A 27,532-nucleotide genomic window follows, 5' to 3' on the forward strand; every position below is an offset into this window, starting at 1 on the left:
CCCGCAGCAGCGGCCGCCCCGCGCCTCTTCACACACGGAGGTGGGCCCCTCCCACGGCAGGGCCGTGGCCCCGGGGGCTCCCGGTGCCACTGGCGTGGTGCAGACGCCTCCCCTGCCGCACCACGTTCACCTTCCTACCGCCTTCGCACCGCTGCGCTCACCGCCTCCACCTGGGAGTGGTACTTATCTGCTCTATTCACGGTCTTCTCCGCGGCACCGTGAGGCCCGCGGGGCAGGGACACTGGCCATTCGGTTCTTTCCCAGCACCAGTGACGGGTGCAGAACAGACTATAAGCGCTCGTCGAGGGGGGACAACGCGCAAGCACCTTGTGGGCCGGGAGAATCGACCGAGCCCGAGCCGGAACCGAGGGCGGAACAGGCTTGCGAGCCCCAGCGGGCGGGGGGCGGGGCCGGCGAGCGAGGGGCGGGACAAGGTGCCGGGAAGGCGGCTCCCTCTTGATGGTGACAGACCAGAGCAGGACTGGCCCGCCGGCTGCGCTCCGCGTCTCGGCTGGGCCCCTCAGTGGGTACCTGGGAGGGCTCTCTGACCCCCCGCGCCTCAATGTCCTCACCTGGAGGTTGGAGGGGGGGGTCATCGCCATGGCAACAATGTCCACCACGGAGAGACCTGAGACCTGCCTGGCTGATGGCCTCACCTGTCGGGGATCTGCCAGGCCCCCCATACCTCTGTGAGCACAGACCCCTTCCAGAACATTCTGAGCACCGACCACCACACTCACTCGGGATGCAGAGGGCAGGGCCGGCCTCCCGGCCTCAGTAGCCATCTGGACCCTCGCTTCTCTCTAATAAAGAAAACCCCAAGTCCCTGCTGGGGAGGGAGATGGGTCATCATGCTCTCAGTTTGCAAGCAGCCAAATTGAGAGAATTCCTTTCCAACTAATTTCATGGCACTAGCATCTGATGGTGAGCCGGGGAGGCTGCACCAAGCTTTCGGGACAGGAGCTGTTGAGGATGGGCAATAATTGGGGATTCGCTGGGGTAAGAACCTCCCAGAATTAAGCCCCTTTCTATAAGCACCTAGTGCAGGGACGCTGTCAGGGACGGGCAAAGACGGGCACGAGCCCTGCTGAGGCCCCAACTGCAGACACACCTGAGCGGCAGGGGCCACGGTCACACACAGGCACGTGTGGCCCGCCTGCAGTCAGCCACACACAAATGGGACGCATCTGCGCCACACCTGGCACTTACACACGGCTCACGGAGAAACACGAGACACCTCTAGGTGCTGGTGACCACAGCCACACGGAGAGACCACCTGCCAGACACATGGCAACACACAGGGGGACGTGGCACACACCCTCCTCTCACCGAGAGCCACACGGAGCTGCACACAAGGCAAGGGCACGCAGAAGCCACACGACCTACCCACTGAAACGCCACGCACACGCCCGCACACGCACACGCTCAAGGGTCCAGGGTCGTCCCATGACACACACACCCTCACACGTATGCGCTCAAGTGCCCAGGGTCCCATGATGCACACACACGAGCTCAAGAGTCTAGGGTCCCATGGCACACACCCGCACACGCACACGTGTCCAGGGGTCCCATGATGCTCAGGCCCACACACGCACACGCTCAAGTGTCCAGGGTCCCATGATGCACACACCCGCATACGCACACGCCTAAGTGTCCAGGCTCCCATGGTGATGCCCAGATCTAGAGGCAGGGCTGCAACCCCTCTGCCCAGTCCAGCTGGCCCAGCCCTCACACCCCTGGCGGGCATTGCCAGCACCACAGACAGCCCTGAGGGCCCGAGGCACGCAGAGATCTGGGTGCTGAGCTCACTGTGTTTTCCAGGCCTGGGCCTGGCCACCCACCCTCCCCACTCTGCCTGCTCCTACTGGACGAGGGTCACCTGGGTCAGTTCCAGCTCCCCGGGGCCAGAGACACCTCTGCTTCGGGGAGGGTGGGGCCAACCACCCACACCCTGCAGGGCCCACAGGCACGTGCCAGGGACCAACACACACACCCACTCACACCAGGGCCTAGTGCACACATCTGCACGTGCCAGGGCCTGGCGTGCACACATAGGAACCCCCACGGCCCCAGCAGCAGGCGGAGCCTGTCCCTGCCGCCACCTGTCACTCCCGTGCAACAGCCGTGCGGGGTTAAGTTGCAAGCAGCTGGCACCTTAATTATGGGTTCTTCTCCAGGAAACATTCAAAAAAGCTCTTTGGGGAGAAGACCGTGAATGACGCACGCAATCTGGGAGCAGAAGGGCTGTCCAGTGGCTTGGCAAGGAAGCTCAGGGCAGGGAGACCCCGGCAGCCCAGGGGGACTTGGACATAGAAGGAGGCTCCAAATGGGGCATCCCTGGGCCTGGCCTCTCTAGGGGGCCCTGTGGGACCAGCCCACATCCCTCACCTCACCTGCTGGTGGGGGTTCTGGCCCCTCACTCTCTCTGATCCCGACCACAGCACGTTACTGCCAGCTGCCCCCGTACCACAGGCCCACCGGCCCTGTCCCTCACCGGAGCCCAGTGCCTGCACAGCTCCTGGTCAGAGGCTGCGTGCTCAGCGTGGTCACCTCCGAGAGTGGCTGGGACGTGGGGACTGCCCAGGCCCGTGGGAGGAGGAGGCTGTCACCCGTGGCTGTGACTGGGGGCAAGGGAGTCACGGCTGCCTGAGGAGGGCAGGGTTCCCCCAGAGAGACGCCCCTCTGGAGTCTGGATGCGACCACCACCCAGAAGCGTACGGCCCTCATGGGCAAAGCTGGAAAGCACCACACCTGATCCGGATCAGAACCCGAAGGCACAGCCGCCCGGGCGGCAGACCCTGAGTTGGATGGCCGGGGGTCAAGGGAGGGCCAGGGGTGCAGGGTGGCCCTGCCACACAGCGAGTCAGCGGGTTGATGACACCCTATAAAAAGCCGCTGTGATTTATGTAACCAGCCCAGCAGGCCCTGGAACTCTGGAACTCGCAGTAAATCAGGGGCTGCAGCGATGAGGCGGGCGGAGCCCCGGCCCCGCCCTCCAGTGAGCCCAAATGGCCGTAAATCTGCAGAAATGGCTTTTACGGAGCTCTGGGTTTTATGGTGTCATTAACGTTCCTCCTGACACTTAAGGGGAAATGAAATGAAGTCGTGAGGACCGGGCAGGGGCTGCTCCCCTGGACCAGGGGCAGAGTGGGGGTCCCCACACAGCTGGAGCCATTTGGCAAGGCCAGCCCCTCCTGCCCTTGGCCCCCGAGCAGAGCTAAGGCCAGAGGGCTGCCTGCCAGCACTGTGGTGCGGGGAGTCAAGTCCCCGGGGGAGGGGGGAGCAGTCACTCAGGCCCCAGGGCCCTTCACTCCAACTGCTTCCTGGCAGGCCTCCAGAGGCAGGGTCTCCCCCGCCCCTACTCCCTGAGGAGGTCTCTCCAGGGCACGGCCCTGAGCGGGCGTGGGCGTGATGTTCCCTCCCCATCTTGGCGGCTCTGGCCCCACCCCAGCCTGGTACCAAGTTACCCCCAGCCCCGCTGCAGGGCCAGGACCATCCTGACGTCTCTCCAGCCCCGGGGGAAGCATTCGGGACAGTCGGGGGCTCCAGGGAGATGTGGCATGCAGGGCACAGACGGCAGAGGAGAGGCGACGGACTTACCGAGTAGCCCCGGCCGGAGACCGCCTGTGCAGAGCTCTGTGCGGAAGGAAGGACAGTCAGTGAGAGGTTCAGGGCCCCAGAACCGCTGCCCACCCCCCCAGGACCGCTCCCTCCACCCAGGACCTGAGCCTTCGGAGCCCCCATCCCTGGGTGCAGATGCTGTGACTCCAAGCTGCAGGGGAGGGTAGAGCAGAGCATCACGGAGCCCCAGGAGCCTGGCGCTGTGCCTGAGCACTGAACTCTCAGGAGACTGGGATTCCCCGCGTGCCCTCAGTGATGGGCTCCGCCCTCCGGCACATGTCCAAGAGGCCCCCCACCCCCTTTCACAGCTTGTAGCCTCGGGAATGCGGGGAGGCAGGCCCCTCCTGGGGCCCAGTCTGCAGCCCCACGACCCTGTGTCCAGGCTGGCCTGGTCCTTACCACCCCCAGCCTCCCAGGGTCCTGGCAAGGGAGCTGGACCGGTAGCCTCGGGGTCAGGGAAGTGAGAGTTCAGGACCAGCTGTGCCTGGAGGCCAGCGGCCACGCAGGGAGATCCCCGAGGGTGACCCCAACAGCACTCGACGGAGCTTGGGGCAGCTGCGTGGGGAGGCGCGTTTCACGAGTACACAGGCTGGCAGGATGGGGGACAGGGCACAGGAGAGGGCGGGCCGGGCGGACGTGGGGGTAGGTGTAGCGCGTGCGCGAGGGGCGCGTGCGCGGCAGGCCAGGCAGTCTGGCTGGAACCCGCACACCAGGGTCCAGAGCGCGCTGCGGGGGACGGGGCGGGGGGGGGGGGGGATCTGGCTGCAGATTCCTCGGGGAGGGTGGGTAAACACGGGGGAAGCGAGGACCCTTCCTAGTGCAGCCCAGCCTGCACCGCTCTGCACAAAGCAGCCTCGGCTGGGGCTCTGGGACCCTTTCTAGCCCAGGCAGGCCCTTGCCAGGTCCTGGGGGAGGGCCACCCCCAAGCCCCGCTAACGGGGGCGGGGGCGGGCGGGGTGCTGTTGACTGCCCTGGAGCCCGTGCCCTCAGGGCCGCCCCTACTGTGCTCAGAATCCGTCTTCACTGGTCCCGCCAGCAATTAGAGTCCGAAGTAGGGCAGCCCTGGGCCCCAGACAATTACCAGCCTATTTTCCCATCTTGTGGCGACAAGCTTCTCAGAGCTGGGCAATTAGGCCCTCCTCCAGGCCTCCCCCTGCTGGCCGCGCCCCCCCACCCCCGCCCCTTTTGAGATGATAATGAGAGAGGCGAACTCCATTCAGTCACCCAGAAACCAGGCCCTGGCCGCCCCGCATCTGCAGCTGAGGGTCCAGGAAGACAAAAGCCTCTGGGAGGGGGAGGGGCTTCCTCCCGGGACCCCCATCCCCCTGTCCCCATCCCAGTTCCTGCTGTGCCCACCCACCCCCTCCTCCAGGTGGCTGTGGCCAGGGAGCCAGGGAGACCCAGGAGGGTGCCCAGACCCCTACTGCCTGCCAAGTCCCAAGTGCAATCTCTGCGTGTGGCCAGGGTCGCCCCCATACTATGCCTGAGGCCCGGGGACCTGTCCTCTGGGACACCGTCTGTCCCCCAGATCAGGCACTGAGTGTGCCTCCGCGGGGCACCGTGCTCCCAGGGGGCCTGAGGCTGCCTCAGCACCAGAAGCATCTCCCGTTGCTGTCCCCCCACAGACCCGCCTCCCTGCCCACCACCTGCCCAGCAGCACCCGCGGGAGAGGGCGGCCCCGCGCAAGAGGGGCCTCCCCTGCGGCTCCTGCTGGGGCCTAATCGGCGTTCCTCATTTAAACCCCTCCTAGTGGGGAAGTCCTAATTAGTGAGAAATCACGTTTTAATGAAGGCAAAATGCTAATTGCAAAGGCAAAGCCCTCTCGTGAGCCTCTCGGGGTCCTAAGCACGCAGCCTGCAGCGTCTGCTGAAGGTGGGGGGCACCCGAGAGACTCGGGAGCGAGCGGCTGAGCAAGTGGCTGGGGCACTCACGTCACTGAGCTGGTCCCGAGAACTGCTCCTCCGGGAGCTGGTGGCTTCGTGGAAGCTGTCATCCCCACTGTGGCGGTCGCCCCCTCTGGACGCTGTGGCCTTCATCTGGGGACAGGGAGAGGCAGGCTCAGCAAACACAGACCCACCCTCTGCCTGTGGGCTCCTCACCCCTGTCCTGCCCTGCTCACCCACACAGGGTCCCCGGCCACCACCCAGGGCGAGGGCAGCGGGGACAGAGCTAACCATTTACTACTCAGAATGGAGAGAAACACCCAGAAAAGCAAGCGCCACCCCGTCCCCTTTCCCGGAAACCGCGGGCCATCCCGCCCCATCTCACTACACCAGGGAGCTGGTCACCGGGCCTCCAGGACGGGCCAGGGCAGCTCACCCACCCTCTCTGCATCCGCGCCCACCACGGCGGTCCCAGGGCACCACCAGCTGGGTGTGTGCGGGCCACGCCGCACCGCGGGACCCCGGCCGGGCCTAGACCTCCCTGCGCCTCAGGCAGACAGCACCCCGCCGCGGGACGGCTGCTTTGTCATACGCTGTCCAGCGTCCCCCCCAGCCTGTGGTGCTCAGCTCTCTGCTTCTCCCCCAGAAGCCCTGATGAGACGTTTTGTGCCCACTTTACAGAGGACCGAACCAAGCCCCGAGAGGTTAAGGAGACCCGGAATTTTCACTATTTTTTTTTGCTTGGAAATAACGTCAAACCTCACAGAGCCGTGGCAATGAAGACATCACAGCCCCGACCCTGACCTCCTACAGCCCCGAACCACCTGGCCCAGCTTTCCTGGGCTCCTGACTGCCCTCGCAGCCTCCCTGACTCGCCAGCTGGGGTCTGCCGTCCCACCACCTCCCTACCCCTCCAGCCTCCCGGTTCTGGAACATCCCGGCAGCCCTGTCCTCTGTGTCAGTGTGTGGGACACACGCTGACCGCACCTCGTCTGCGTGCCTGGTGTCTCCCTGGAGACTCAGCTGGTGGTTCACCATCCAGCCCACCCCTCCCCCTGGTGCTGTTCAAGACCCTGTGGGACAGTGTGGGGATGCCGCAGGGCATGTGAATGTCCTACCCTCCTCTTTGCCTCCAGGCCTCCCAGCCCAGTACCGGCGCCCTCCAGGAGCCCTCAGAACCCGCCTCACGACCAGGGTCAGGGGGCCCTGGCCAGGATCTCTGGATCTGCAGCCGGTCCTCTACAGCCGGCCCTCTCGTCTCAAGCACCCTCCAGCCTGGAGACCCCGACTGGGCCAAAGGTCAGGACGGGACTGCAAGGTGCGCTGTCTATGCTCTGAAATACTCCTGAGTCCCAGGGAAGCTCCCTCAGGCCTGGGCCCCGCCTCCTGCAGACCCCACGCCAGGCTCAGCCTCTCTCAAGGCTTCTCCTCAGAGCCCTGGCTCCCCAGGGCCACCCCGGGTCCCACGATGGGGGTGCAGCCCCCCAAAGCCACAGGCCCCATGCTGTTGGCCAACAGAGCGTAAATGACAAGATAGAACTAGTATCCACAAGCCACAGCCCGGGGCCCAGGCCCCGGGGAGGCCCAGCCTCGCCAGCAGCCTCCCACCCTCCTTCCCCGAGCCAGGCCGAGGGCAGGGTCCTAGCCCCACCCCAGGCACGAGCCCCCACCTCCCCTGCTCCATGCTGCTCAGCTGGGCAGTGAATGTACAGACCCTGGGCCAGAATGGCTTCTTCTGACTGTCGGCAAGCCTGTTTCCTCACCTGTGAAATGGGGAAGCCAATGGAGTCCCTCACACGCGCGGGGGAGGGTGGGGGTGGAGGAATCTGTCAGCCTGGGCCCAGGGCCAGCCCTGAGAAGCCACCAGGTGTCACTGTTGTCACCTGCAGGGCTCTAACTGCCCTGGACCCCAGGACAGACAGGGGACCCTCCTTTCTGCCTTGTTTGGGGGAGCCTCTCTAAGAAGCCAAGAGCCACAGTCCAGTGCTTCTCAAAGTGGGGTCCCTGGGCCTGCAGCATCAGCAACACCTGGGAACTGGTCAGGAACGCAAATACACATTTCCAGGTCCCACCCCAGACTTACTGAATCTGAAATGCAAACCGTGTGTCATCAGGCCCGGTGTGGATCCAGCTGAGACTCATGGCCCTGATCATTAGTAATCACCCCCATGAGCCCGACAGCAGTTCAGGGTAGCTCGGGTCAGGGTCCCTGCCCCAGAAGAGAAGAGCTGAACCCTAAGACACTACAGGGACAGGAAAGGACCAACACAGGGCTGCCACATACAGTTGTGAAGGCTGTTCACTGCACAAGTACAACTGGTTAGGGGAAAAGGGAAGGAGGGCCTACGTTACAACCCATACGCGGCTGAAATTTCAGGAAGGAGGATCCTGAATTCTACTTCATACACTCATACAGACTGCCTCATCTCTCAGCTGGGCCCTAGAAAGGGTGCCTCAACCAGACTCCTCAGTGGTACCCTGCAGGAGGGGCAGGCTGGGTCTGTCACCCTTCCTCAGGTGGCCAGTTTTAGTTCTGAAAGCCCCATTTCCCAGAAAATCCTGTAAAACTGAGTCCTGCATCCTGGGAACCACCCCAATCCCAGACACAGTGGGATGGCTGGTCACCTACTTGTGTCCCCAGGTCAGGACCCCAAATAGCCCAAGCTGCAGTCTGGCTGTCCTGTAACCCTGTCTGCTTCCCTAGCTGCTCAGAAACACCACTGGCCAATCATGCTAGGGGGTCAGAGTTGGCACACCTCTGTTTCCGGCTGGAGCTGGAGACATGAGATCAGAGTCCCTGGGCCTTCAAGTCCATGTCCAGGGCCAGAGGGTGCCCTGATTGCCCTGGGAGAGTAGATGAGAGCCCCTGTGCCTGTGCCCACCACTGGGCCTTGTGGTCCATCCACTCATCCATCCGTCCACCCATCAGCCCATCCCCCACCTAACCATCAATGCACCACCCATCTACCCATCCATTCTCCATTCACTCATCCATCCATCCATCCACCCACCCATCCACCCGTCCATCTGTCCATCCATCCATCCACCCGTCCATCCATCCGTCCGTTCATCCATCCACCCACCCATCCACCCGTCCATCTGTCCATCCATCCATCCACCCGTCCATCCATCCGTCCGTTCATCCATCCACCCACCCATCCACCCGTCCATCCACTCATCCGTCCACCCATCCATCCACCCGACCATCCATCCACCCATCCGTCCGTCCATCCATCCACCCGTCTGTCCATCCATCCATCCATCCATCCATCCATCCATCCATCAGTCCATCCCCCATCTAGCCATCAATGCACCACCCATCTACCCATCCATTCTCCATTCACTCATCCATCCATCCACCTATCCATCCGTCCATCCGTCTGTCCATCCACCCATCTATCCATCTGTCCGTCCACCCAACCATCCATCCACCCATCAGTCCATCCCCCACCTAGCCATCAATGCACCACCCGTCTACCCATCCATTCTCCATTTTTACTCATCCATCCATCCATCCATCCATCCATCCACTCATCTGTCCATCCATCCATCCGTCCATCCGTCTGTCCGTCCATCCATCCGTCCGTCCGTCCACCCATCCATCCATCCGTCCGTCCATCCATCTGTCCACCCATCCATCCATCGTCTGTCCATCCGTCCACCCACCCATCCATCCGTCCACCCGTCTGTCCATCCGTCCGTCCACCTGTATGTCCGTCTGTCCACCCGTCCATCCACCCGTCCGTCCGTCCATCCATCCGTCCATCCACCCGTCCACCTACTCATCCATCCACCCATCCACCTGATGCTTACTGGATGCCTAGGAGCTGGCTCTGTTCGGGGCAGTGAACACATCAGGCACACCCCCACCTCCTGAAGCCCACAAAGTAGAGGCTGGCACATGGCTGGCAAACAGCCACAAGTACCCAAAACACAGCATTTTGAAAAAGGACAGGGTAGCCGGGGAGGTGACACCTGTGAAGGCGTGGAGCTGAGTCAGAAGGCTGATGGGAAAACTACGGGACGGCCCCTCCTGGGGGAGACGAGAGCCCCGACATGGGGCACCCGCAGCTTCTGTGTGTGAACACACCACGGCTGGCTCAGCTGCCAACAGTCTGGAAACTGGCTTGCAAATCTAACAGCGCGCTCCTACACGGTGGTGTGCCACCAGAGCGTGCCCTGGGACCGGTGGGGCTGGGACTCTGCCTTCAGGCTGAGGGACACGTAGAAATAAGGCACTGCCCTCAGCCTGGCAGGGCCAGGTCACGGCTCTCAGAAGGGTGGGGAGAGGACAATTCCCTTAACCTAGCATGTTTAGGCCACTGCCATCAGACTAGTGGGGTGAGGGACACTACTCTCAGACTGGGGCGTACCAGGGGCACCTGGGGTCCTGAGCTTTCTGGCAGTAACAACAAGGCCATGGCAGCTCACCCTTCCAAGACACCTCCCAGGCTGCCACCCCATCTTGTGCCCTCCCAGCTGTGTGCCTCCCCTGACCTCTCCCCGACAGGGCCCCCCAGCCCGGGCTCCACTGCACATGCCAGGAGCGAGTGTCCGCCTCCTGGGCCGGACGCAGACAGGCAACATGTGGTTCCACTTGGCGATCAGGCCACAGGGGTGTTAGGGGTGAGGGGTGAGTGGCCAGACCAGAGGGTGCTGCTGAGAAAGGGCCCAAGGAACAGGACCCAGCAGTGCCACCGGGGAAACAGCAGACTGCCCATGGCTGGTGTGCCCCTCAGTCCCTGGACCTCACTGTCCCAGCTGCAAACCCACAGCTCTGCCCCGGAAGCCCCCTCCAGTGTCTCCAGGCCTGGTTGTCCCCCTGGGCCCCCCACCACTTGCTCGTCTCACCAGCAACAGGCACCCAGTTCCCTGCGGCTCAGTGGGGCCCCCTGATCCCGCAGAACCCGCACCCCCACCTCCCCTGCCATATAATCTGTGTTCCATTCAACGTGCCCACCCTCCAAGCTCCAGGGCCTAAACCCATGCCTGGCAGAGGCCTGTGCTCGCGGCCCAGTTCTTCGGTGAACCAGAAACTGCCAGGGAGCCCCGCCTTGGGGCAAGGTCACAGAGCAAGGCCAGCCCGGGGAGGCGCCCTTCATACAGACAGTGCGAGCACACTTGGTGCACGGGGTGGGAGCAGGCGAGCACTGGGGTGTGCGACCAAGCCCTTTCCCCCCCCGACACACACACACACACACACACACACACACACACACACACACAGCCGCCGGCTCCACTGCTGTGCACCTAAAACAGCCCTCTCAGAACGTGAGAAACGAGTCGTGGCTAAGCTTGGGTGTGTTCAGGCTGGTGTCCCCTGGAGGGTGGTCGTGGGGCCGGCCGAGACTCACAGGGGGAGTTCTTGGGGTGGCATGTGGGATCAGATGCGACCTGGTGCCTCCGCTGGCTATCACCTACTCGGGTGATAAGCTTGAGCCCTGCTTCTTCCAGAAATCCTTCCCAATACTCTGTCCGCTCCTGCATCAACCAGGCTGGGTGAGGGACTGTAAAGGCCCCAAGTGTCCCTCTGAAAGTGAAGCAGGACCACGGCTGCCCTGTCTGTCTCCCTGCATCATGCTGTGAGTGTTCAGTGGGAAAGGTTGTCCTCTGTCCCCGATGACCAGGCCCGGGGTCCGGCGCAGGGAAGGGGGCTCGGGCAGTGCAAGTGTCCCCATGCCCAGTGCCAGGGAGCAGGCTGCCGCTGTCTGAGGCTGGTCACCCCTTCCGCTGTGCCAGGCTCTTCCACTGAGACTTGGGTGGGTAGATGGGTGGGTGATGGATGGGCCAACAGATGGACAGACGGGTAAGATGCACAACAGATTATAAGGGATGCTGTTGAGGCCAACTCCCAGGTGACGTGTGGCCAGAGGCCCTGGGGGACACAAGCTGCCTGTGAGCCCCGTCTGTGCCTGGGCGTGGTCTCCCTTGCCAGAGGGACAAGATGGGCAGCCATGTCTGGCCCCCAGAATGTATCACAGTGGGCTCAGGAGTGGTGCCCCCAAGCTGGAGTGGGGTTCTCTAGGCTCTTTTTGGCTGGGCCACTGAGCCACTCGGATGTCGTCCCCATCACCTGAAAGACTAAGGACTTGATTCAAGCCACCCAGAGCTTCCTGCACCTGCAGAAACCCCCTACCCATCCACTGCCCACTGGGGGCAGTACATCAGCTCGTGCCCTGAGCTGCTCACAACCCCCGGAGCCCCTCTGCAGGACAGCCGGGCACTTGGGCCCTCCCCGGGCGGGCTGGGAGAGGCTCCCTGATCCCTGCTCTGCAGGGGCCCCTTCTCCCTTTGCGGGCAGGCCCGTCGGCACATCGGAATCCCTCCGCCTGTTCCACACCTGTCTTCCCAACTGGAATGTAAGCTTCGTGAAGGTAGGGACCGTCTTCTGTCACGTTCGCTGCTACCCCCGATCCACCCCCCACACAGGGAGTGACAAGGGAGCTCACGCCGAATGCTGAGCCCTTCCCTCTGACGCAGGGCCAGGTGGAGCCGGGCGGGCCGGGTGCCTGCCACCCCGGGCCCCCCGTGTCCCCTCCTCTGAGCTCACAGGAGCCCAGGGCTTGTGGCAGCCCCGCCCCAGCCTGCTGCTCCTGGGGAGGGACCCGAGAGGGTCCAGCAAGGAGGCCACAGAAGTCTTCTGTAAGAAAACCAGGCCAGCAGCAAAGACAGACCCAGCACGCGGCAGGCGTACAGACTTGCTTGCCGTCTCACGTGCACGTGAGGCGCGTAGGGTTGCTGGCACCTCACCTTACAGAGGAGGAAACGGGCCCAGAGGCAGGGGCAGGCGGGGCTGGGGGTTGAGAAGGGTGACCGGGGGGGGGGGGGTGCTGAGCCCCCGCCGAGGGGCCGCACCTGTGCGCTGACGTACCGACGGCGGCACAGCCCAGCCTGGGGACCGCGAGCGCCCCTGAGCCGCAAGCCAGCTGTGAGAATGAGTCGGGTGGGAACGACTACTTCCCCGAGTAGGAATAAGCCGTTCCCATCGGCTCGGGACCTGGTGCTGTTCTGAGACTTCACTGAATTAAGGCTCCGCTCCCGACCACCCTGAGGAAGCAGTGTCCTTACCCCACCGCACGGGTGAGGAGACCCAGGCACCGAGGGGCGGAGTCAGCTGCCCAGAGTGCCAAGGAGGCCCCCGCCAGGACGCCAGTCCCCTGGCATGCAGTACTGACGTGACACGGACATGGGGAACAGCACAGACGGCCAATGTGGGGCATCCAGAACCCGCCTCCCTGAGCGCCTGCCTCTGCCAGGCTCGGGGTCACGGGGCCTGGCTGTGAGCTGAGGACAGGTGCACAGGGCACGAGGGGCCTGGAGGGGCCTGGAGCGGCAGGGAGGGCTCGGAGGGTGGACAGTGCAGGAGCTGAACGTGGACGGCAGTCAGTCAGAAACTAGGCAAGTTGGGGGAGGAGGGTGACTCAGGTCACCAGGAGTAGAGGGAACCTTCCAGAACACTCTCGGCAGGGGAAGGACATGCTCAGATGGGCTGCAGACGGCAGGGCGACAGGAGCCCGGGAACCCAGCAGTTGCCACCGCCGCGGTCTTGCAGAGGGGGTCAAGGTCAAGGACACAGACTCCAGGGACGGAGTTGCCTGGGCTCCAACCCCGGCTGCCTGCGCTCCTGTTCGTCCTGGGCGCGTTAGCTGCTGCTTCTGGGGTCTGGCCTCAGCATATTCGTCTGAGACAGGGGGACAGCAACGCCCGCTACCTCCCGGGTGTGGCCAGCTACGTCAGCGGGTCAGGGGTGTTGGGCCTGGACGGCGGGGAGGCCAGCTTCTGCCAGGTGCCCAGGGACCGTGGTGGTGGGCGGGGGCGTGGTGACACCCGTGTTACGGACACGAGACCATTCAGCTCGTCGGCTTTGCCGTGGGTCCGCTGGGGAAGCCGTACGTTTCGGGAAGCGCGCACCTCCCCCCTGCTGACGACTCCCTAGGATGAGCGGTCCCTGTGCGTCCCTGGCGTGTCGGGGTCTCCTGTCTCAGGCCCGATCCTGGAGGAGTCTGGGGTTCTTCATTCCTCATCAATCCAGGTCGGGGTCACTTTGGTGGCGCTTCCGGCCTGGTCATTCTCTCTGTTGTTCCCTGCGTCACTCCCCTCCTCACACCCACCCTCTCCAGCTCCTCGTGGCCACCGGTTTCGGGCCCATCTCGTCCTCCAGCACAAGCACCGGGTCGCTCCGACACCGCTTCGTGCACGCTCCCCGGCTGATGATGCGTCCTGACAGCCGTTCGCTTTGAATTATTTTCTAATGGAATCTCATCGACAGACATTCGGAAGGCAGAAGGACCGGCCTTGGGTGGGGGTGAGCGGCACAAGACGGCTCTCGTGCAGACGCCAGCTCACCTCTGGGACAGGGGGAGGTTCAGAGCTCGCGGGGAGGCTCTGGGCTGCCGCGCTCAGCCTTGCGGCCCAGTGCCGGGGATTCAAACCATGGGCTGGCTGAGCGTGAGCAATCCAGCAAGAGTCACGAGGGTGAGGAGAGAGACTCAGGGAGACAGGTCCCTGGGGACCCTCCCAGGCCATGCCGCCCTCCACTCCCCCCAGGCCGGAAGCCGCACGGTTACGGAGCGTGTGAACGCACCCGTCTGACCCGCGGAGGTCTACACCGGCAAGACCCACACCCCCTTCCCGAGACTTGCTACAGAGAGAAAGAAACATCCCACTGACAGTTTCGTTGACTGCACGTTGAAAAGATACCACTGAGAACACACCAAGTTAAAATACGTTATTTAGATGGATTTTGTCCCTTCTCGAATTTTGACGTGGCCACCAGAGTGTTCACGGCTGCGTGGTCTGGCCAGGACCCCATCACACGACGCTGCCGGCAGGCTCCACCCGCAGGACCAGACTTGCCTTTGAACGAGGCCGGGGCCCCCTCAAGTGTGGGGGCCCCAACCCAGGCCTGGGACAGGCTTCTTGCCGAATCCCCCCAGGCCGAGTGGGCGGCGGGACACGGACGCCACCTTCCTCAAGCTCCCTGGGTTTGGCAAGCTGCCCGGATGGGTGGTGGTCCCCACAGCCTCAGGCCAGGGCAGGGGCAGCCTGGATGCACGCCGGCCCCTTCTAACCCAGTGAGTGACTGAGCCACAGGCCACCCGGATAGATCTGAGCTCCAGGGGGCAGGGCTGGTCTGCGTCGGACGGACGCCTCTTCAGGGCCCGGAGCAGCACCTGGTAATGGAGGTGCTGGTGCAATCCTCACTCCTCGAGCGGCGGGCCGGCCCAGGGCTCCTCCTCCCTGGGTGTCTGCGTGACGGGGCAGGACGTGTCGGGAGGGCTCGGGCATCCACCTGAGCTGGGAGCCCGCTCGGAGAGCACCGCCACACTCAGACGGGGACACGGACGGACACACACACACGCACAGATGCGCGCGTGGGGCAGACGAGCTCTTCCAGGGGGCCCTGGACCGGGGCGACCCGGGCAAGCGCTGGATGAGGCCCACCAGGGGGTCCCCGTGCTCAGGAGGGCCCCTCCCCTCCCTGCGAACCACCACCCCAGCCCCACCACCGCTGCCCTTGCCCCCCGGGGCACAGCAGGCATGGGGCATGGTCTCCTCCCCAGGGCCCCGTCCTCTGGGGCTGACGGGGAGGTGCGGGCTTGCAAGAGGCGGGCTGCGGGGCTTGGAGAAAGACCCCCGCGAAGCACGGCGCCCAGCTCCGGTCCCCATCCGAGGGGTCCCCTGGGACCCACGGCACCCGAGGACTCGTTCCACCCCCCAAACGCCAGGCAGAGCTGCCCTACTCTCTCCACAACAGGGCGGGCCACACTTCTGGCCCTGGGGCCACATTCCGCTGGAGCCCAAGCCTCTCTCTACCCCAGGCCACGCAGGGGCCCTTGCAGGTGTGTCCTTTGGCCAACGAGTGATTCGTAACATTAGAACGAGCTGCCAGTTCACGATCTCCAAACCCACAGAAAGACCCAGATTACCAGCTGCCAGACACACCCAAAGGTGTGGCCACACAGGACCCTCATTTCCTCAGGGCGACGAGGGTGCCAACAGCCCCCCGCCCCAGGACACAGCCCGCGTGGTGCAGCCCCCTCCCCCCCAGCACGTGGTCGTCTCCCCAGAGTGCACTCCCCTCGGGGACCCGTCACTTTGAAGCCAAAGCCGGCTGCGGCCATGGTGTGGGGTGGGGTCCCCTAGGGCCTTGCGGGGGCCCCTGTGGGTTCTCATGGGACAAGAGCTGCTTCCTCAGCACGTCCTCAGGCAAGGAAGAGCAGGGGTCCGAGGGCGCCGTGGGTCACCCATGGCGGCGTCGCTCCAGAGAGGAAGAAGTGGGCCCAGCCTAGGGGGGCTGTGGTCGCCTACCCTCTCCTGTGGACCAGCACCGTTTCCCCCACATAGGCACTCAAGTGCCAGGGCCAACGCTCCCAGAGCGGAAAGGCCTAGAAGGTGGCGGCGGCACAGTTCACACCTGCCTGACCCCACCCACGAGCCTGCACAGAACCAACAGGGAAGATTCCAGCACTGCGGCCCTCAGGTCAGCAGGGCTCCGGGGCGGGGCGAGGGAGGGGCGGTACAGTCCACAACAAGCCTCCGAGGCCTCTTCTGCAGCCCCCAGAGAAAGACCCCTTCTAGAGGGACACGAAATGGTGTGAGGGCCGGGCCAGCCACGGAGGCCTGGACAGCAATTAAGGCGAGCGCGGTGCCCCCCCCCCCCCCCGAACACACATCACACAGCATGGTGAGCCGTGTCCAGGCCCTGCACCCCTCCCCGGGCAGCCCTTCCCCGGGCACCTCCTCCCCGGGCTGCTCTCCTGATGCTCAGCAGGTGTGCAGTAAAGGGAGGCAAGTCCAGATGTGCAGAAAACCACTTGTGGGAATAAGTCAGTTCACGTATGACACACACTCACTGATGCTGTTATAAAAATAATGGCACGGCACTTTTTATTTTCTTTAATCAGAAAAATAAGCCCCGCGTTTCTGGGAGGGAGACCCGGGTGAGGACCAGATGCCTGAGGGCCCTGCTCTGGGCGGACCCCACACCCAGCCAGCCAGGACCCCAAAGGGCAAGAGGGGTGGGGTGGGGCACCTCCGAGGCCTTCGCAAACAGGATCAGCACGCGAGTGGCCGTCGCAGCCCCGTGAGACTGGGCACACAGAAGGCTGGCGGGAGCACAGCCGGGCCACCCTCAGGTGGCTGATGCTCTCCAGAGACGGCTGCGGTCCCCTCTCTTAGAGACCCTCAAATCCCGGAGAGTCAGAGCCGAGCCCTCGCCTCACGCCCAGGACTCCGGGAGCACCAGTGTGGGACTGCCCCGAGCCAGGGGTCTGGGGTGAGGAACGGGCGACCCCTGAGCACAGGTGTGGGGTGGGCGGAGGGCAGGCGAAGCCCTGTAGTGTGAGGTCTGTCCCAAGAGGGAAGACCCTGGGGGGCTGGCAGCTGACGGCTGCACAGGCTGAGTGGGAGGCCAGGAGAAGGCGCTCCGAGAACAGCCCGGGGCCCTCCTGGTCCAGAGCTGGGGGGATGGGACACTCTGCCTCTGCTTCAGTGCTTGGCCTCCTTCAGTGGAGGCGGGGCGGGGGGGGGGGGCCCTCCTTGTCACCACCAGTTCCTAAGTGGCCACAGACAGCCTGAGCGCCCTTGCGTCCGTCCCCTCCCTGCATTCACAGAACCCGGGAGGTGGACACACATCCCCACCCTGGGCTAGAGGGGAGGCGAGTGGGACCTGTGGCCGGGCCCCAGCGGAGCCCGCTTCCGGCCTAGGGGTGGGGGATGCGCGCTGGCCGGCTGGGTTGGGGCCCAAGAAGCGCCAGGCCTGCAGCTGGCAAGCCCCACGGCACGTATGCACACACACCACGTACATGCACGCACACGCTGCACACAAACACTTGAGGGGCAGCACACACCTGGGGCGGGCGTGCACAAAGACTCCGACACACAAGGACACGTGGGCACTTCGGAGGCACAGAGGCACCGAGACCCCCTGCGAGAAGCCTGAGCCCTCGGGGGCAGCCGTGTTCGCTCTCTTAGGGGCGTGTACATCACAGGGTAGCGGGCACGATGGGGGCGGGCGTGGCGGGGGGGCGGGGGGGAAGATGCTGGGGGTCCTCTCCCCTCCTCCTGGTGCAGGTGGGCCTCAGCCCGGTGGCGGCTCTGCAGGGGGCTGCCTCTGCTGAAACCTCAGTTTGCAACCACGAACGGCCCGGCCTGTCTGGCGAAGGCCTCTGGCCAGTCTTGGCAACATAGGTGCCCAGCACAGCCACACCCAGGGTGGTACAGAAACCGGGCATCAGGCTCCAGGGCTCACGGATGGGGCCTGGCGGGCCACCGCAGGGGTGGAGGACCGAGTCCGTCGTGACCTCAGGAGCCTGCAGGGCTGGCCCGCTGCCAGGAGTGAGAGCTGGGGCTGATGGGCCCGCACCAGGTCCAGCAGGGAGCGCCGCGGCTGGCTCAGGGGCCCCAGGAGGGGCCGGCGGGGCGGAGCAGGCCGGCCCAGGAGTGACGGGCGCTCGGGGATGGGGAGTAAAGGCTGGGGTTTGCAGGGCTGGCCGGGGCCCAGAAGTGACTGCAGGGGCTGGCACGGCTGCTTTGGGCCCAGGAGTGGCCGCTTTCGTCGGCAGGGCTGTTCTGGGCCCAGGAGTGGCCGCTTGGGCGGACGAGGCTGTTCTGGGCCCATGAGTGGCCGCTTTTGTTGGCACGGCTGTCCGGGGCCCAGCAGCGAAGGTTTCGGGGGGCCAGGGTGCTCTGGGGCCTCAACTAACTGCTGGGGCTGACTGAGGCCCAGCAGTGACCCCTGGGGGTGGCTGGGCTGGCCCAGGAGGGACCTCCGGGGCTGGCACGGGGCTAGGAGCACCCGCCGGGGGCAGCAGCACTGGCCCGCAAGTGAGGCGGCGGGCCGGCGGCGTGGACGCAGCAGGAGGAGTGACTGTGGGGGCCGGCCCCGCTGTCCTGAGGACGCCCGGCCGGGCTGGCCGCGGAGACAGGGAGCCACCCATGACCGCAGGGGCCGGCAGCGGTGCCAGAGGGCCAGGAGGGACCGCAGCGGCCGGCAGAGGTGGCACGGGGCCAGCAGGGACCGCAGGGGCCGGCAGAGGTGGCACGGGGCCAGCAGGGACCGCAGGGGCCGACAGCGTTGCCTGGGGCTTAGGAGCCCCCAGCGCGGCCGGCAGGGCTGAGCCAGGAGTGACCGCTGGGGCCGGCAGTGCTCATCTGGGGCTGGAAGCAGCCGCTGGGGCCGGCAGGGCTGACCTGGGCCCAGAAGTGACCGCCGGGGCCGGCAGGGCTGTCTTGGGCCCAGAAGTGACCGCTGGGGCCAGCTGCGCTGACCCGGGAGTGGCGGCTGGGGCCGGCAGGGCTGCCCGGGGTCCGGGAGAGCCCGACGGGGCTGGCAGCGCTGACACGGGGCTGGGGGTGACCCCTGGGGCTGGCTGGGCTGGAGCTGCCGCTGGAGCTGGGCCGGGCCGTTCTGGTCCCAGTGGCTGGCTGGGAGCGGCCCCCCTTCTGGGGAGCACACCTGCTGGAAGAAAGAGCACGTGTCCACCCGGGCAGGCGTGCCTGCACACCCCCCGACCAGCCCGGGGCCCGGAGACATGCTGCCCCTCACCAGCAGCCCAATCCCCAAGGGAGCTGAAGGGGAGCGTGGAACAGCGAGAAGAACCCCTCTCTGAAAAGAAGGCGCAAACCAGCAAGTCCCCGAGGAGGAGAGCAGCTGCAGGACCGAGCCGGCACCCGGGACACAGCCCCTGGTCCCAGGCTCCCCGTCCCATCCCGGCTGGGCCCTGGGGACAGCGAGGACGGCCCCTCCCGGCATGGGGGGAGGCCCCTGGGCGGGGAGGGGCTGCGGAGGGGCTGCTCCCCGCACCTGGACCCCTGACCGCGAAGTCACGTGCCCCCCCCCTCCCCCCACAGGTACGCTGCGCTCCACAGACGTCCGGCAGGCGGAGAGCACCCAGCACTGAACCTGGCCCCCCGCGCACTACAGACACGCCGGACACCCCGTGGTCGGCGGAGCCTGACAGACGCGATGGGGAAACGGGGCCGGCCTAGCAGCGGGTGTGCCCTCCTGCCCCGAGTGCACGCTCCCCCGCCCCCAGTGCCTGCGCTCCCAGCCCGGCCTCTCCGGCTGGGACCCACCGGGGGCAGGTCTTCCGTCTGCTCGGGCCCCGGGCTCACGGTGAGCAGCTGCCTGGGGCCCCAGCCCCCGTGTGCCCCGCACCCCTCGCCCAACAACGATGGGCCACGTTGCCAGGCGGGCCCGGATGCCGACGGTGGTGTCCAGGTGCTGGTGTGGCCCCGAGGGCACAGAGACCACGGTTCTGAGTGGGGGCGGGGCCCGGGGCTCACCTGCTTGGTGGGCTGCAGGGGGACCTTCTTCTTCCCCCGGTCGCAGGCAGGCTCCAGGTCCTGCTCAGGGCTGCCCATCTCCAGGGGCCGCCCGTTCTCGCTTGGTTCTGCAGACGGGCAGTTTTCTGACTCACGGGGCTTCTTGGCAAGGCGACGCTCCCATTTCTCCTTCCGCTCGTGTGGCTTCAGGGCCATGTCCTTCTGCGAGTGAAGAAGGACAAGGCCGGTTAATTGGCAGCGTCATCCCTCCAGTGACACCGTGTCAGGCCATGCGGTGCTGAGGGCGGGCCCCGGGTGTGTGACCGCACCGCCTGAAGGCGCCAGGCCCCCCTGCTGGGATCACAGCTCAGGAGGAGGGGCGGATGGGGCAGGGAAAACTTGGGTGGGCCTGTCAGGACAGGTGGGGGGCAGGGGGAGCTGCAACAAAGCTGCATAAGGGAGCAGGCTTCCCAAGGGGCACCACCTGGTCACGGGGGCCCTGATCCTTGGCCCAGAACTGGGCGGGTGCCGGGACTGATGGCTGCACCGGCCCTGGTGAGGCGCGGCCCCCGCCTAGGGTGCCCTGGGTTCCGGAACTGCAGGCCGTGCCCGTAGCACGTGACGACCGGCCCCTGGGGCAACCCGGGGATCTACCTGCCCACCCAGCTGCACGCAGCCTGGCACCCTGATATCACGGAAGCCCGTCTTAGGAAATCAGTCCCAGACTCAGCCGGGTGTGCAGACCTCCGGGGACCCCAGGCCCCTCCCTAGAACGGGGACTTGTGCCCATCTCGTTCATAGCTGCACCTGGTGCCCAAGGCAGGGCCCGGCACGCAGCGGGTATTTACTGAGCGTGTGCCGTGCAGATGCCAACAACAGCAGCCAGCTCTCTCTCATGCCCCGTGGGGTCCCCGCACCACCGTGCACTGCTCCTGCTCTGCAGAGGTGGTCCCGCACCCAGCACACCTGCAGTCCGGCCAGTGAGCCCAGAGCCCAGGAGGGCCTGGCATTGCTTGGTGGTGGGCAGGTAGAGTGTCACCCGCCACCCTCCTGCTTGGGTCCGTGGGGTGGGGTGGGAGGCACCGTCCCCACTGGGCTGCCGAAGAAGAGGGAGGGAACCGCAAAAAGGGACCCGGAGGGTTCTGAAAGCATTCACCCCAGGGGGAGGGGAAGAGGGCCCGGATGAAAGTGATGCCCATGGCGGAGAGGCTCCCCCACGTCCCAGGTGACACCCTCACGTCCCCACAGGAAATGCTTCCTGAGGCCTCTGCTCTCGGGTGGGCACCCGGGCACCGCCAGGCCTCAGAGGCCTCAGCCCACCCGGGTAGGTGGCAGCAAGAACCAAATTCCCAGCCTGTTGCGGTGCCCTGGCCTGGCGACGGAGACAGGGACACGCTGTTCCTCGTCCGGCGAGGTCCTCTGACCCAGCGCCAGCGGCCCCACCAGGCTGGCCGGACTAGAACCGTCTGTCCGGGCACGGAAGCTCCCGTGACTGTCCCGCCCCATGTGACTCCACAGCCTGGGCCGGGAGCAACCACGCACATGTGGGGCCGGCAGACTCCCCCTTACATAGGGTAGGACGCCCCACGCCCCCAGGACTCTCCTGAGGGGCCCGAAATCACAGCCACACGGACGGAGGACAGCCCCTCAAAGCCTCTCACCTCTGAACTGACGCTAAAGGCCGAGCGTGCACCCTCCTGCGCCCCTCCCCGCTCCCTAGGGCCAAGGGGCAACGGGAAGGGAGAGGGAGACCAAGCTGGCACCCGTCCTGGGACACCTCTCGGTCGGGGACTGTCCCTCGCTGAAGCTCTGCCCTAAGCCTGTTGCCCACCTTCGCCCAGGCTATAGGGCTCTGCCCAGAGCTCCGCGGGCTTGTGCCATAGCAGCGGGTGGACCCTCACTTCCCAGACGGGACAGACCCTTTCCCACGCCCGCCCTCTGGAATCTCAAGACCCCAGGGACACCGCGGGTCGCTGGCGTGTCTATAGCCTGTCCTGGAGTCCTGGTCACAAGTCCTCATGCCCCTCTGAAGCTCGTGGCGCCCCTGCTTATCTCAGCACACAGGGGCCACTCCCCCACACCCCGACATGGCGGCCCTGCTCACACGGAGACCTCCGCGCTCCCTCCCTACCCGTGGGTATCAGGCGGACTCTGGACTGCGTGCCCCCCCCCCCACATCTGCATACACAAAGCCGGTGCTCAGCACTGACTATGCCAGTCCAGGCACCAGTGACCAGCTCAGAAGGGAGTTGGCCCAAAGGGACAGGAGGGCAACCCAAGCAGGGGAGCTGAAGGGAAGGGCCCACTTGAGAGCTGCTTAGGGAGGACCCGTGGGAGCCGCCCAGAGAGGAGCAGCCAGTGCAAAGGCCCTGAGGTGGCAAGGAGCTCCATGCTCCCTCTCTCGTGCCTGCCTCCCTGGCTCATACAGCCACAGGCGTCCCTGGGGAAGAAAACCGAGGCGGTCCCTCCAGGGACGGGGAGGTCTCGGTAAAGACCGCAGCCCGCTCTCCACGTGCAAGGCTCTGAATAGTCATGGGCTCCTGGTGCCCCCACAACACACAAGTGCTGTGCCTCCTTCCAGAGAGTCTCGCTCCGACTCGTAGCTTTCAGTCTCCTGCCCCGGGTCGCCGTTGCTGCTAACAGGCCGTTCCCTCCCACACAGGCCCTAGAGAACAGCGAGGCCCCCACCGGATGCTGCCAGTCAACTGCAGGGTGCCAGAGCCTCAGAACCTCACCGCCCCTGCCTCGGACACCCTGCCCGGCCCCAGCCTCCCATCGCGGGACAGAGGGTGGGCCCAGCAGGCTGTGTCAGAGCCCGCAATGCTGTAGGGGCGTATCGGCCAGGGCTTTCCGGAGAAACAGAGCGGCAGGGCACGTGTATGTGGGGAGCCCCGCTAGGGGGAGCCGGCCACACCACTGTGGGGGCCCGGATGCCCCGAGGTCTGGTGTGGATTCCCTCCCCGGGGCCGGAGAAAACCCCTGTCCCGGCTCGAGGCAGCAGGAAAAGCCGGGCCTTTCTGTTCTGTTCAGGCCCTCGGTCGATCAGATGGGACGCACACACACGGGGCAGGGTTCACAGATGTACATGCTAGTCTCGTCCAGAGACACCCTCACCGAACGTCCAGGCCCCTGGGGGACGCTGACCACGTCAGGGCAGATGCGGACACAACCCCAAGTGTGTGTGGACACGACGAGGAGGGCGGGAGTCGGAGGCATCCCACCACGCACACACACACGCAATGCTCACACAGGTACACACTCGCACAGCCCGGGGGAGTCCCCGAGCAGGACGGGGCGGGGGGGTCTCTGCCAGGCCCGCCCTGTGCCATAGCCCCACTGGATGGGCTCCGGGGCCCCACCCCAGGCTCTCCATGCCTGGGTGTGCGCACACCACGCGCCCGCCATGCGCCACCCACACCTCCGTACTGCCGCAGAGAGCAGCCAGCCCCCCCCAACCCCCCCCGCCCCAGATTCCTGGGGGCCGCCCCCTCCTGCGAGAAGTGGGCATCCTGCCACTGCGTGACTCCACACGGCCACACGGCGCGCTCCTGAGTCACGGAGAGGTGAGTCCCCCGCAGCCGCTTGTTCTGACAGAAGGAGCAGGAACGGCTTCTAGGACCTTCCCACCAGGTAAGCCCACAGACACGGTTTCTGGCCCGGGGGTCAGCCTCTGAAGCCCCCCTCCCCCCCCCCCCCCGTTGTTGCCCTGGGCAGAGAACAGGCCGGCCGCAGGGCACGCCATCGGCACGAGCAGAGCCCGGCACACGTTAACGTCTCACTACGGACCACGGAACCCGTGGGAACGGCCTGCCCCTCGGGGACACTGGGCTGGGCTGGGATCCGTCTTTCCAAGGAGCACTTGTAATCAAAACAGACACAACAGGATAGATGGACGGAAGGGCAGACGCACTGCAGAGCACGTGTGGTGAACCGTCAACCGCAGAGCGGGCCGTGGGCTCCGCGAAGGCCTCCGTCTAGGCCCTGCCTCCGCCCCTCTGTGGGTTCCGGAATGGCCTCGGGGCAACTCCAGGCCACCTCTCCAGACACACCCAGTCACCACATCTTTCACGCATCGGTCAGCCACAAGCCATTCAACGCCTCACACCTTCTGTAAACCCGCTATGACACTGCTTGTGTCTTCTGAACAACAAACCGGGAAACTAAACTGTCAGAACCCTTGAAATATCAGTGACGGGGCCTCCCCCACCCACGGGGCCTCCCCCCCCCCCCCCCCCCCCCGCCTGGACTTGGTCCAGCTCCATCCCGCCCACAGCCAGACACCCTCGCTTTCCTGGGCTGGAGGCCACAGGCCAGTGGGGGCAGGTGAGGCCCTCGGGCAGGAGCTCCCGTGTCTGGAAGAGCACGGGAGCCGGGAAGGCGCCTGGCCGGGGCCCCGCAGAGGGCGAGCCGGCAGGCGGCAGGCCCCGGCGACACCACAGGCTCCCTCCTGGCTCCAGCAGGCAAGAGGCCTGGTGCCGCCCCGGGATCCAGAGGCGGCCGCTCCCCACGCAGCCACTGCCCTGAGAGTGGCCCCAGGCATCTCTGAGCTGGGCGTCCTGGGGGCTCCCAGCCACAGGACTCAATAGACCCTGCCTCGGGGCACTGCTGCGACGTCTGGCTGGCCCTTTCCTGGCACCGCAAGGCCGGGGCTGGCCTCCCTCGCTATGCTGACCCTGACCCCGCGCGAGGCTGGGCCAGTTCTGGAGGCTCGCCCGAGCCCAGGTGCACGCTGCCAGAGTTCTGCGCCCTCTGAGCCTGCTCCGGCGGGAGTGCTGCTCCTGGTCCCGATCGCGGGGCCCCCCTTATCAGCCGACTGGGGCAGCTGTGCCCAGACTGTGCCGACCGCCCTGGGCGGGGCCAAGCCGTCACAGCAACGACGGCCCCACCAAGGGCCAGGGCACGTCCGCAAGCAGAGAGACCCTCTGGAGAGATCCACAGGGAGGGAGGCCAAGGCGAGCAGTGGGCTGGCGTCTGAGCCACGGGACACACGGTGCGCCGCTCGGGGACCCACGCCACGCACCCGGAGGAGCAGAGCGCGCGCCCTGCCGAGGCCGCAGCGATGGTTTGGGGCAAGCCGGGACCACCTCCAGCAGTCAGGGTCAGGGCCGGGTCATGTGTTCACGGGCTGCCTTCCGCCCACGGACCCGTCTGTGAGCCGCACGGACAGAAGGGCAGACGCGGCCAAGCACAGCGGTCCCCCACCCTCGAGGCCTGAGGCAACGGCCCCACGGCGACGCTCCCAGCGCCCCCAGCAGCAGCAAGGCCTCTGGTCCCCCCCGGGCCACGAGGGGGTAGGTAGGGGTGCTCGGTGGCGTGAGACCAGTGATTGGATTTTCGTGTAGCAATTTTATGGGACTGTTTTTAGCTCCCCTAACCGTTCTCACTATGCAGCACCAGTGAGATCTCTGACTGCACTCCGGTAAACCGACCGCGCACAGACACGAGTCATTATAGCCGGCAAACACAGACCCAGATTCTCTCTCACCGAGGGCTGAGGCTGCCAGTTCCGACGTGGGCCAGGCCCCTCCAGCTCCCAGACCCAGCGGCAAAGGCATGGTGCCGGGGCCAGGTGGGCGCCCCCTCCGCTCCCGGAGCTGCGCTGGGGCCTCCCCCCCCCGCACCTGGGTCTGAGCCCTGGGCCAGGGTCACAGAGAACCCACCCTTCATTGCCAAGCACGGGCGCCCCCTCGGTGGAGTGGAAGGCCTGGCCCACCTGGGACTCACCCTCCCCGGCCCACCTCCCCACCCTGCCTGGCCGAGGCTGCTGGTCTCCCAGAACCTCTGGGACTCAGGGCCTCCAGCAGACCTTGCTGGCTCACAGTTCCGTCAGCAGCTCTTCGTTGTTCCAAAAGCTCAGGCCGAATTCCACCCACTGCTCGCCTGGCAGGCCGTCATCCCTAACCTGGAAGCCCTTCGGCACACATGCGCCCCAGGGCCTTGGCACAGCTGTTCCCTCCACCCTGGCATCTATGTGGCTCACTCTCCTTCACCTGTTAAGTTCTGAATCAAACTTCTCCACCCGCCCGCAAGTAAAACCCGCGCCCTGCCTGCTTTCCGCGCCACGAGTCCCCCTCTCTGGCCCCAGGGCAGAGACCACAGCACAGGTGTCTCCTTCCATGTGGTCAGGAGAGCGCATGGCTCAGTGCAGGGTCTCTACCCGAGAAGGACCACCTTCCTCCCCCACCTCGGCTACCAAGGAGGCAGCTTGTCTACTGCCCCCGCCCCGTGCCCCCCCCCACCCCGAGTTGACCAACCATCCCTGTTGTCTGGGACCGAGAGGGTTCCCTGGATGTGGGACTCGCAGTGCTAAAACCGGGGAGATCCCAAAGAAACGGGAGGCCCCGTGAACCGGAACAGCAGCACCCTCCTATTACAGACCACCTTCAGCAGAGTCACAAAGAACTGGAAGAAGGAGGGGGTGACAGGGTCCCTCTGCCGGGCCCACCTTCCCGCCCCGGGCCCCCCGCGTCCAGACGCAGCAAGGCCTGGGGCACCACTGACACCCGCTGCCGACCACCGTCCAGACCCAAAGGCCGGCGGAGATGGCCTGGACGTCCCTGCGGGCGGCGGCCTCCACCCTGGCGCGGGGACCTCGGGCTCTGATGCTGGGATGGCACTCCTCCCTGACCCGTCCCGTCCTCAGTGCTCCCTGCCTGAGAGGCCCCTCAACCCACCGGTGCCATGGCTACTCGGGTGTAACCCTGCCCTCGAGGACCGTCCCCTGCAGGCCTCACAGACACCTCGGCTGCTCCAGAACCTTCCAGAGCCTGCCTCGTGAGCCTTGGTCCCTCTGGGTCAGTCTCCTGCTAGCTCACGGCACCCGTCCTCGGCACCCCTGCTTCCAGGCGCCGCTCACAGGGTGTCCCACACGCTGGGACACCCGGCGAGGCAGAGAGCCGGGAGCTGGGAGTCGGGCCAGCAGGGGCAGGACGGCTGCCCACAGAACCACTGCGGCCTGCCCTGCACTCTAGTGGGGACCCCCCACCTCAGGCTCTGTGAAAACACTCAGTCCTTCCCATGTCTGTCCAGCGCCCATCAGCCATCACACACTGCGTGGCTGTTGGGGCAGAGGAGACCCGCCCCGTGGCCAGGGACAAGTGGATCAGATGCTGACGGCGACAGGCACTCTGATCAAGGCATGGAGGTGGAGGAGGGTGGCGGGCACGGAGCCCGAAGCAAAGAGGGACCCGGATAACGGACAGGCAGACCCCGCTCCGGGCCACCCGCCCAGGTCTGCACCTGAACACCACAGACGCACCCTCCCACGGCCCCGCACGCACACCCTGCTGCAACCCCACACTGTGACCCTGTGCCGACCCCCCAGGCCGCCATCTAACCCACATTCGACTGATTTTTGTGTTCACAACCGCTGTCCCGGCAACCGGGTTTGGAGGTCAGTCTCTGGCCAAGTTCCTCCCCAGCCCTCCACACACAGACAGCCCGCCGTGCACCAGCCCCCGACTGCCGGAGCCGGCCCCAGGCTCTCTGCCCTGCGAGCCCCCCTCAGTCTCTGGGACCTGCTCAGCTGTCACACATGGTGGGGGCTGCCCAGGGAGGCCAAAGCCAGGGCCACTGTTGCTGAAGTGTCTCCTGCCTCTGTTTTGTCCTGTGGTGGGGGACAAAGAGAACAGACCTCAGGGGCAGCTCAGAGAAGGGCTCTGGAGAGGGGACAGGGAGGGGCTCAGGACCATATGGCAAAAACTTTTAGCTCATCACCCCCACTTTCCAGATGAGGAAAACAAGGCCCAGAGCAGGCAGGG

The 27,532-nt window shown here is 65.6% G+C and overlaps 1 protein-coding gene across 11 annotated transcripts in view; it reads right to left on the bottom strand.

Moving 5' to 3' along the window:
* Positions 1–27,532, bottom strand: part of FBRSL1 (fibrosin like 1) — a 79,319-nt gene that overhangs the window by 42,858 nt on the left and 8,929 nt on the right. For 10 of the 11 annotated variants that reach the window (XR_006707520.1, XM_045457794.1, XM_045457796.1 and 7 more), the window contains exons 2-4: positions 19,794–19,994; positions 5,553–5,657; positions 3,601–3,636 (exon numbers count right to left, since the gene is read on the bottom strand). Coding sequence is in view for 10 of the 11 variants with exons in the window: in XM_045457794.1 (XP_045313750.1) it covers positions 3,601–3,636; positions 5,553–5,657; positions 19,794–19,994 (342 nt within the window). In the remaining variant the exon portion in view is untranslated. Of the gene's footprint in view, positions 1–3,600; positions 3,637–5,552; positions 5,658–16,363; positions 18,964–19,793; positions 19,995–27,532 lie in introns of those variants that run through there. The other variant, XM_045457797.1, reaches the window with a different exon arrangement.

Source organism: Leopardus geoffroyi, chromosome D3 (genome assembly GCF_018350155.1).
Source record: "Leopardus geoffroyi isolate Oge1 chromosome D3, O.geoffroyi_Oge1_pat1.0, whole genome shotgun sequence".
NCBI classification, from domain to species: Eukaryota; Metazoa; Chordata; class Mammalia; order Carnivora; family Felidae; genus Leopardus; species Leopardus geoffroyi.